Here is an 11337-nt window from a genome sequence, read left to right on the forward strand (position 1 = left end):
AGCTACTCAGTTGTCCTCACGAGGCTGAGTGTACCCCGCCGGGAATCGAACCCGGGACCTCGTGCGTGCAAGCCTAGTGTGATACCCACTCGGCCACGGAGGTTGCTCCGTTTCGAAAACAATCCTTATCATCAAAGTCGCCTCGGGTGGTGGCCGGGAATAGAAGCCAACACCTAGCATTTACAAGGCAGGCCACAGACGCACTGAGTTACAAGTTCCAAACTTTGTAAAGTTGTACATATTTTCCTTTCTGCTATCGATAAAGATGCCGGGCCGATAAAGATGCCCGGCCATCTTGGATTTCCTATATTATGACGTAGTACCAGGGCACCAGACGCTAACACGCCAGAAGAGGAGAAACGAGCTCTAGAATAGGGGAAATTCCGAAAGGAAAACACGACTCGGAGTCGGAGTTAACTAAGCTGGCAAATCTTTCGTAATAAAATTCACATTGCATTCAATTTCAAGCTTTCACAAGCCAGCCTAGTTACCTTGAATTGTAGCGCGTCTGCCTTGTAAGCGCTAGGTCGCGGGTTCAATTCCTGCCCGAGGCGGATTTTATCCTGAAGGGATAAGGTTCGTCCCTCGGAACGGCTGGCTTTCTCCTATCCTGTCTTTCTTCTCTCTTCGATTTCGGGACGATACGACCTTAGCAGTTACAATTCCCTCCATCAAACTTTTTCTTTTTCTTCCAAGCTTTGACAGTAACATACACACAATATGAACAATGTTGTGTTTTATTTCGTCCACATTCCAAACTTTGGACCAACACATTTATGTTGGTAATATGTTTTGTGTACCGTGACAAAACATTTAAATAAACTTTGCCAAAACATTATTGCTTTCGCTTTCGGTTGTGGGCTTGCTGCTCAGGGTAGAACGTACGGGTGCATGGCGGATGCAGTCTAATAGGTGTTTGACAGTTATGGCAAATCTTTCGTAATTCACATTGCATTCAATTTCAAGCTTTCACAAGCCGTCCTAGTTACCTTGAATTGTAGCGCGTCTGCCCTGTAAGCGCTAGGTCGCGGGTTCAATTGCTGCCCGGGGCGGATTTTATCCTGAAGGGATAATGTTCGTTCCTCGGAACGGCTGACTTTCTCCTATCCTGTCTTTCTTCTCTCTTCGATTTCGGGACGATACGACCTTAGCAGTTACAATTCTCTCTGTCAAACTTTTTTTTCTTCCAAGCTTTGACAGTAACATAAATATACACAATATGAACAATGTTGTGTTTTATTTCGTCCACATTCCAAACTTTGGACCAAACATTTATGTTGGTAATATGTTTTGTGTACCGTGACAAAACATTTAAATAAACTTTGCCAAAACATTATTGCTTTCGCTTTCGGTTGTGTGAATCTCTCCACTGTTTTCAAGTTTGTTGTTGTTGTTGTTGTTGGTGTTGTTGTTGTTGTTGTTGTTGTTGTTGTTGTTGTTGTTGTTGTTGTTGTTGTTAGAACCGTGCTCTCTAGAGGACCTGCAGACAGCAAACACCAAAGGAGTGGCTGTGGCCACCTACTGGAGACATAAGATCTGACAATATGGTGATCCGGACACGGAAAGTAAAATAAGTGAGCAAGAGTTGTGGTGTACTAGCCCATGTTGATTGTTTACTTCTAAGCATGCTTCGGCTCGGTTCAGAGACTACTCCCAAACAGTCTTCTACCATTCTCGCCAGCCTAGTTGGATTGGTTGGTAGCACGTCTGCCTTGTAAGCGCTAGGCCTCGGGTTCGATTTCCGCCCGGGGCGGATTTTATCCTGAACGGATAATGTTCGTTCTCGGAACGTAGATATTTGCAAGCATGCCACTCGGGATGCTAAGGAGGGAGAACTCATCACGCCACTCCAAATACAAAAAACACTCCAGTCCATATTCTCCTCCAAAGCTGTACGCTACCTATTGGCTCTGGGCGAGGTATGTATTGTTCAGCATATGTGTAATGTCCGCCACTCACACTCAGACCGTTTGAGGTCGCGGTTCGATTTCCACCCGGGGCGGATTTTATCCTGAACGGATAATGTTCGTTCTCGGAACGGCTGGCTTTCTTCTATCCTGTCTTTCTTCTCTGGACGATAAGACCTTAGCAGTTACAGTTCCCTTTATCAAACTCTATTTTTTAAGAATATAATAAAATGGGACGATAAGACCTTAGCAGTTACAGTTCCCTTTATCAAACTCTATTTTTTAAGAATATAATAAAATGGAAAGATTCTCTTTTTCATTTCCAGATGCATAGATTGTTGATCCGGGCTATTCGAGATGAAACTCTAAGGACTGGCGTGGAAGAAACGGTACTTCACAGTGTGTATAATCAATTTAAAGCTATATGGACCCTGGAAGGTGAGACACTTTGCTCTCTGTGTAATGGATATTAATGTAGGGGTTACTTGTAAAAAGAAAAGATAATTATAGGGAGAAAAATACGTGAAATAGATTCTCGAGTTGCAACACAACCCATTGGTGGGTCAATGCAACTCAGTGACCCTTTTTTTCTCTCTCTTTTCCTTTTTTTCAGTTGACATCTCTTAAAAAAAAAAAAAACGTACCTTGGGACTACTTTCGCATTACCTCAAGGCACATTCTTTTACATCCATACCCCAGAAAATTTCCGCCCTGGCCGGGATTCGTGTTATGTTTTTTTTTTTTTTTTTTTTTTTTTTTGTTTGTAACTTTGTAAAGTTCGACTTTAGTCTGGTACATTGCTTGGAATCGTGAACTTGTAGTCACGCACTCCTTTTACATCAGAGAACCTTTCACTGTGAGCTTCATTTCATTTTCTGATCTCTGCCAGCCTAGTTAGCTTAGTTGGTAGTGCGTCTGCCTTGTAAGTGCTAGGCCGCGGTTTCGAGAATAGTGAAACTTGTAGTCACCCACTCCTTTTACATCAGAGAACCTTTCACTGAGCTTCATTTCATTTTCTGATCTCTGCCAGCCTAGTTAGCTTAGTTGGTAGTGCGTCTGCCTTGTAAGTGCTAGGCCGCGGTTTCGATTCCCGCCCGGGGCGGATTTTATCCTGATGGGATAATGTTCGTTCTCGGAACGGCTGGCTTTCTCCTATCGGAATCGTGAACTTATAGTCACCCACTCCTTGTACATCAGAGAACCTTTCACTGAGCTTCACTACATTTTCTGATCCATCAGTTTTCTGAGGAAAGCTGGTGGCTTTCTACCTAATCGTATCTGGTACAATGGTACATGCTTAGAATAGTGAAACTTGTAGTCACCCACTCCTTGTACATCAAGGATTTCAGGGAACCTTGTAGTCACGCACTCCTTGTACATCAAGGATTAAAAAATCTGATCCATCAGTTTTCTGAGGAAAGCTGGTGGCTTTCTACCTAATCGTATCTGGTACAATGGTACATGCTTGGAATAGTGAAACTTGTAGTCACGCACTGCATCAAGGATTTCAGGGAACCCTGTATAATGATGGAAAGTTTCCCGTCTCTGTATGTCGGTAGTGGTAATGTCTGTCTTCCATTTCAACCTAGTAACCTGTTTCGAAGCGGTTTTTCTGAGGAAAGCTGGATTTACTGAATATTGTACCTAATAGGCTAATAATCAAGACAAGTATTGGAAAGCTGAAAGTTTCATCAAGGATTGAAAATGTCATCAGAGTGTTGGATGTTAGATCTTAGATGCAATGTCTTTCCCTCTCTCTCTCTCTCTCTCTCTCTCTCCTCCTCTTCCTCTCCCTCTTCTCCTCTTCTTTCTATCTGTACGCCCCTTTTTGCATGCGATTGTATTTGAGCGTTTCATCAGTTGACTGTAAATCGGATGTTCTTCTCTTCCCTTTCTCTCTCCCTTGAGAAGTAAGGCTCAATAAGTGATCATTCCTAATTCATCATTCTCTCTCTCCCTCTATCTATCTATCTCTCTCTCTATTCTATCTCTATCTTGGTATTTTGTAAGCTTTTTCTAATGGCTTCACAGCTTTCCATAGTGTGGCAGGGTTTGATTTTATGTCAACGGAAAGAGTTCTTTCTGTGGTTTCACACCTTTGATCTTCATTTCCAGGCTCTTTCCTTTTTGTTTCTTCGTCTTCCTTTTCTTTTTACCAATACTTATCTTGCTCTTCTTCACTGGTACTTTCAAGCTTTTCTTTTTCTTCTTCTTCTTCTCTGCGATGTTTACCAATACTTATCTTGCTCTTCTTCACTGGTACTTTCAAGCTTTTCTTTTTCTTCTTCTTCTTCTCTGCGATGTATGCCTCCATCATTTTTATCAGCGTTTCCTTGGTCATCGGCTTTCCCCGTTCTCTTGTCCGTCTTCGAAGAGTTCTTTCTGTGGTTTCACACCTTTGATCTTCATTTCCAGGCTCTTTCCTTTTTGTTTCTTCGCCTTCCTTTTCTTCTTACCAATACTTATCTTGCTCTTCTTCACTGGTACTTTCAAGCTTTTCTTTTTCTTCTTCTTCTCTGCGATGTATGCCTCCATCATTTTTATCAGCGTTTCCTTGGTCATCGGCTTTCCCCGTTCTCTTGTCCGTCTTCTTTCTTCTTTTTCCGCTTTTAAATTCTTTCTCGTTTGTCTTCTCAGTTTCTTTTTCCATTTCATTCGCTTCGTTTTCTTGTCCACATGGAGTTTTAGTTTTTCCAGCAAGGAGGGTCTGCGGGGCCGACTGCCGAGTGTTGTGACTTTCGACCGAGTGTCCCCTTTGCTGGGAAATTCGAACGCCACATGTTTTTCCATTGTAACTTTTTTTACTTTCCTTTATTTCTTTAAAACTTTAAATTGATGTTAAAAAAATGTTGACAAAATGATTTACTTGAGTATAAAAAGGAAAATCTCCCTCCTTCCTACCAATTTCTCTTCTCTCTAACATCCTCTTTCCTCCCACCCATTTACCCTCCCTCCTTCCTACCAATTTCTCTTCGAAAAGAAAAACTTAATAAAATTATTGCTATCCGAAACCATCATGAATGGCGAACATCTTTACGAACTTTGTATCACAAAATTTGGAAATGGTCTTGGCCGATTTTAGCGAGCCGGTATGGAAAACTCTGAACCGACTCAGGACGGGGGGTGACCAGGTACAAAGTAAAAGGAAAAACTTAATAAAATTATTGCTACCCGAAACCATCATGAATGGCGAACATCTTTACGAACTTTGTATCACGAAATTTGGAAATGGTCTTGGCCGATTTTAGCGAGCCGGTATGGAAAACTCTGAACCGACTCAGGACGGGGGGTGACCAGGTACAAAGTAAGCCTGAAATGTTGGGGGTACACAGAAGAGGACAGCTGCGAATGCGGAGCAATCCAAGACGAGAGCAATCTCTTGTTTTGTCCCAATCTACCAGAACCGTGCTCTCTAGACTCTAGAGGACCTGTAGACAGCAAACGCCAAAGGAGTGGCCGTGGCCACCTACTGGAAACATAAGATCTGACAATATGGTGATCCGGACACGGAAAGTAAAGTAAGTGAGCAAGAGTTGTGGTGTACTAGCCGATGTTGATTGTCACCCTCCCTCCTCAATAGTGAAGGGAGGAGAGGAAGCAAGCTTTCACCCTCCCACGTATATGTTTCTCTCTCCGCTCTCACAAGTTCCGAACTTTAATCTTCTCTCCTCTCCTACCCATTTCTCCCCTCCCTCCTCAATAGTGAAGAGAGGGGAGGGGAAAACCATTTCATCCTCCCACTTCTACCCCGATCATTTACTCTAGAGGACCTGCAGACAGCAAACGCCAAAGGAGTGGCCGTGGCCACCTACTGGAGACATAAGATCTGACAATATGGTAATCCCGACACGGAAAGTGAAGTAAGTGAGCAAGAGTTGTGGTGTACTAGCCCATGTTGATTGTTTACTTCTAAGCGTGCTTCGGCTCGGTTCAGAGACTATTCCCAAACAGTCTTCTACCATTCTCGCCAGCCTAGTTGGATTGGTTGGTAGTACGTCTGCCTTGTAAGCGCTAGGCCTCGGGTTCGATTTCCGCCCGGGGCGGATTTTATCCTGAACGGATAATGTTCGTTCTCGGAACGGTTGGCTTTCTCCTATCCTGTCTTTCTTCTCTCTTCGATTTTGGGAGGATAAGACCTTAGCAGTTCAACTGTGCACCCATTGCTACTGGCTCGTGGCTATTTCGGGGTGCGCTCAGTCCCGACAAATGGGGGTTGTGGTAAACTTGGCAAACTGACATAAAAAACCTTGCGGGTGCTATTTTTTATTACGAAGAAGAAAAAGAAGAGGAAGAAGAAGAAGAAGAAGAAGAAGAAGAAGAAGAAGAAGAAGAAGAAAATAAATAAAATGAGAATCCTGAAGATATAACTGACTGAAATGAAGAATGAGAGAGAAAGGGCAATAGAGAGCGAGAGAGAGAGAGAAACCACGGGGGAGAAAATATTTTTTTTACATTCCTTTTTCAAAAATAATATCCTTGAGGAAAAAAGAAGAAGAAGAAAGAGAAAGAAATGATAAAATTCCAAGATGACAAAGAATAGGTAAGAAGAAGAAGAAGAAAAAGAGGAAGGAGGAGAAGGAGTAAAAAATATGAGTAGAAGAACGTAATATTGAAGGACTGTTTTTCAAACATTTCATTTTGTCAAAATGCAAAGCGCACAGTGCCAACCTAAGTTAGCTTTTAGTTGGTAGTGCGTCTGCCTTGTAAGCGCTAGGCCGCGGGTTCGATTCTAGCCCGGGGCGGATTTTATCCTGATGGGATAATGTTCGTTCTCGGAACGTAAAAAATGTGTTGAAATCAATTTCAAAGATGGCCGCCATCGAGCACGCGAGGAGGGGAAGTTTACCTCCGCTTGAGATCGTTACCCTTCCTCCACTTATATTCATACCTCCATGATTTTATTATGTGAAACAAAACTGGATCAATATGGCCGACTCTTTTTCATCTTTAACACCCTGGCTGCCAAGTAATGGCGCCACCACTCTTGCTGCCACGAGCGCTTACGTAGTTTCCACTTTCGGGGATTTTGTCGTTTCTCCGGGGATTTTGTCGTTTCTCCGGGGATTTTCAGTTGTGTGAGGGATACAACTGGAATTAAGGGAGGATATTATTAAGATATTTACAAGTAGATGAGGGATTTTAAGCGAGTGGAAACATTGTGGGTAAACATGATCGAGCTTGGCACCTAGGGTGTTGAAGATAAAAAGAGTCGGCCATATTGATCCATTTTTGTTTCGCATAATAAGGTCTGTTTTTCATTCCGACGTGGGTGCGATGCGAACCCGACGCGTGTTTTTCATTCCACTTCCCCTACTTTAACGTCAACGCCTTCCCCTCAATTTTCTTCCCTCAATATCAAAGTATAATTGATGCCATGTATAGAAACTCAAGCGTTAAGTGCACTTTAACACTGCTCAGTGGTAATAAATAGGTTTATGTACATAGATTTGGAAAGCTTGAAAAGAGTCCACATGTCTCAAAATTTTAGCTTTCGGCCCAAATCGCCCAAATTTCTATCGTACTTCTGACAGTTTCATTTGTCCATACAGGGTGATTTTTGAGTCAGCTACGTGTGATGCATTCCTAGGATATATCATGCCCATGATGAATTTATTCATCGGGTATGGAGTTATTTTCAAAGTTGACTTGGAAAATTTCATAATGGATATATTCACTCAAAAAATTGATGTTCTAATTTAGATAATGTATTGTAATATTTCTAATCCAAAGTTATCTAATCAGATTGTTTAATCCAATTGGATTAGTTTAAATCTCCTTGCAGCCTCGGGCATTTTGTGATTCTGAACATTGAAAACAAATATAAAAGTGTAATGTCCAATTTTAATGCCTTGCAATTGCTCAATAAAATAGAATAGAATATAAGTACACCCTGTTTATACTGCTGAAAATGGGACTGAAAAGTCTCAGTAGGGTCACAATAAAGGTAAACACCCTGTATATAATTATATTCGAGTACTAGCAGGGAGGTCGCTAACATTACCTATAGCATAAAATAAACTTTCGATAGATGAAAACATTATACACACAATTCTTTCGTATTTATTAACCCTTTTTGTGCTATGTCTAACAAAACTAGAGGTTTAAGATTAAAAGAAGACTATTTTATCACTTATCTTTGTTCAGGAGGTACACCACTACTTTATAGCTTTCTGTCGTGTTCTACCATAGGAAAAGTTTATCTTTAGGTATACTTTCTTTTTCTTGGACCCATAGAAAAAGTTGGGTGCCTAAAATGAAGTACAGAGGAATAATAAATTTATAGAAAAGATCAAAAGACTAGACGAAAAGACAATAATTTTCGATATGCGTATAAAAAATGTGACTTGAACGGGAACCGGTGTAGGAGTAACGGTGGTAAGGTTTAACCTCACACCCAGGGTTAAGCAAATAAAACGAAAAAGCTCATCCACTCAGTGACTCGTGCGCATGTGTGGAGGATGCTGAAAGTTTCAAACTGCTGCTTGCTGAAAGCTTTACTATTAGGGTTGTGCCTGTTGTGGATAGAAGACCCGGTAAGTTTTGCTCCCTTGAATTTTTTAGAAAAAAAATAAACAATTTTTTTCACGTAATCTTATCTTTAGAAAATGTCTTTTAATGCATGACAATTTATTTTCTTTGGTTCACATAGATGTTATGTTTAGTCAATATTTATTATAGTTTCAGATTTCTTGGAATCTATTTTGAACATTTTTTCGTCTTCCTCCGTTCTTTTGTTTCACGAAGTGAACTTTTGTTTATCTTGTACCAAATCTTCTCCTTTGATGTTGAGTTTGTTTATCATTTCTCCCAGACTGAGTTATAATTAATTTTAATTGTATGAATGAATGTTCTTTCTCGATTAATGCACTAAGCTAAAATGTATGAATTAACTTGAACTCAAACTATTAACCTCCAAATTCAAAGTCCACCAATACCACTGAGGTTGGCCTAGACTGGATTATCTCTTTCTATTTTCGTTTCATTATCCAATATCAACCCTGGTTTCACTACTTATAGTTTGTCGGATAGGTCAAAGATTTTTCTAGTAACGTTCTCATTTCTATTATCTACCTTATCAGAGTTAGTAACCATTGTCCAATGAGTTCATTAAGATTATATGTAGTAAGTGTACAGAAAGTACTGTTTCAGATATTAATGATGTTTTGGTAGGTGTCTAGAAAAGGTATTTCTGAAGGGTGTTTTATCGCCGGGATCACAATCTGAGCTTGTCAACTGATTTCTGATTGGTTGGATTTTAAGCTAAATCAAACTTTAGCTTAAAATCCAAAAATCAACCAATCAAATTTCTTTATCATTGTAATACCCGCCACTCATGTTCGTTCTGCGGTTTATCAGACAGTCTGAGCGTGACCCAAGATTTGTCGTATTGCTTGGACTTGTTGATTTTATTACTAGGTTGTATAACCATTCAAGTACATACCAAGATAGATTGAACCTTGGTGACATCTGGAAATGAAAAGGAAAGAGTAAACTTCTGGACGTACCTTACGACTCCCTAATGAGTCTCTGTCTATCCTCCAAGTGACACTTGAATCATAGTTCATTTGACTTGGAAACTTTTTCACAATATAAAGGTGGAGCACGCCTTATCTTCTTTACCTACTTAAAAGAACAAATCAGTGGTTGTTTATTTCACAGAGATTCTCCACTGCTTTTAAGTTCATTACTAAACTTCTGGACGTACCTTACGACTCCCTAATGAGCCTCTGTCTATCCTCCAAGTGACACTTGAATCATAGTTCATTTGACTTGGAAACTTTTTCACAATATAAAGGTGGAGCACGCCTTATCTAAAATAGCATTACCGTAAATCTTTTCCAACGCGAGGCACTTGGGTCTTTGCTGTATTTTCTTTGTTAAACTCCTACTCTAAGCCGCAGTCAGATTAAGTTAAAGTTTCTCGAGAGTTACACACCTAACACACCTTACACCTACTCGAAAATCTGTGCAACATTAAACTTCTTTAAACACTCTGGAATATTTTTATGGGTGCGAAAACTTTCACGGAGGATACTTGGCATAGTTAGAATCCGCCTTCAGATGAGAGAAAATAATTTACAGTATCCAAAAGTCAAGACCCAGGGGAGGTAACGAATTCTCTCCCGTGGACCTTTTTTTTGCCCGAGTTCTCTCCTTTACGAGTTCTCTCCCGCAACGAATCTCGTTGTACCAAATTAGGGGCTATTCATCAATGGGCCTCTTCACAACAACACCGCCTACAGTTTTGGCTTGATTGAAAGTGAGTTAGTAAAATTAGAAATGGAATGGTTGGTCCAGTGGGGGCACGGTTGGTCCAGTGGTAACACACTTGCTTGCCATGCAGAAGGTCCCGGGTTCGAATCCCACCATCGACAAAAATTTGTACTTGTTTTTCGATTGCAAATAATTTCCGGGTTACTTTCTGGTGTTCTCGTGTTGACCCAGCACCTAAATGGGAAGTATTGTGTCTCTTCTGGGGCTATTCATCAATGGGCCTCTTCACAACAATACCGCCTACAGTTTTGGCTTGATTGAAAGTGAGTTAGTAAAATTAGAAATGGAATGTAGACCATGTGTGAACTAGTGTATATTCCACTGCAGCCCCCTGGCATGATACACATTCAAAGCCCCCCAAATGTTTAAAATTTGGAGTATTCACCTTCCCCCCCCCCATTAACTACCCCATCAATTGATTAACCAAGGGGTGGTGGCTCAAAAGTTACATGGTGTTTGCTAGGACTTTTGTTTCATGCTGTATATGCCACTGCATGCAAGTCCCTGAAGTCCATACAGATTATAATACAGACTTGAAACACCTAATTTTCTCCACCCACTACGAATGAAAGTTCTCAAATTGCCTTAAACCAATATAATGGCTTATTTCAATTTCAGATGTCTGAACAGTGGAGAACATCCAAAAGCAGTAGGACTAGAACAGAACAAAACCAGATGTTAATAGATGACGACGGACTTGAAACACCTAATTTTCTCCACCCACTACGAATGAAAGTTCTCAAATTGCCTTAAACCAATATAATGGTCTTATTTCAATTTCAGATGTCTGAACAGTGGAGAACATCCAAAAGCAGTAGGACTAGAACAGAACAAAACCAGATGTTAATAGATGACCAGACCAATACTTCACCTGATATTGGCCCAAAAGTAAATATTTTATTACTTGTAGTTCTGTGAACTGTAGACCTCACTCAGTCTGTTTTGCCCAAGCTGAGACAAAAATACAAATTAATACAATTGGGCAAACTCTTTTGAGACTAACAAAACTCTTCAATTTTCATCATCATAATTTTGGTTTTTTTCCATAAACATATTGAAAAAATATTAGATAAGGGTGGGGAACTGGTTTTACAATCTAAGAGAGAGAGAGAGAGAGAGAGAGAGAGAGAGAGAGAGAGAGAGAGAGAGAGAGAGA

The 11337-nt window shown here is 40.6% G+C and overlaps 1 protein-coding gene across 1 annotated transcript in view; it reads left to right on the forward strand.

Annotated features, from left to right (window-relative positions):
• Positions 1-10359: 10359 nt before the first annotated feature.
• The window catches only part of LOC103515880 (origin recognition complex subunit 1), a gene marked incomplete in the record, with an annotated part of 8899 nt that continues 7921 nt past the window's right edge, over positions 10360-11337 (forward strand). Inside the window, 3 exon segments of the mRNA XM_026828446.1 lie at positions 10360-10448; positions 10800-10830; positions 10965-11069. Of these exon segments, the coding sequence (XP_026684247.1) occupies positions 10360-10448; positions 10800-10830; positions 10965-11069 (225 nt within the window).

The sequence above is a fragment of the Diaphorina citri genome, unplaced genomic scaffold, assembly GCF_000475195.1.
Source record: "Diaphorina citri unplaced genomic scaffold, Diaci psyllid genome assembly version 1.1 scaffold1435, whole genome shotgun sequence".
Lineage (NCBI taxonomy): Eukaryota > Metazoa > Arthropoda > Insecta > Hemiptera > Psyllidae > Diaphorina > Diaphorina citri.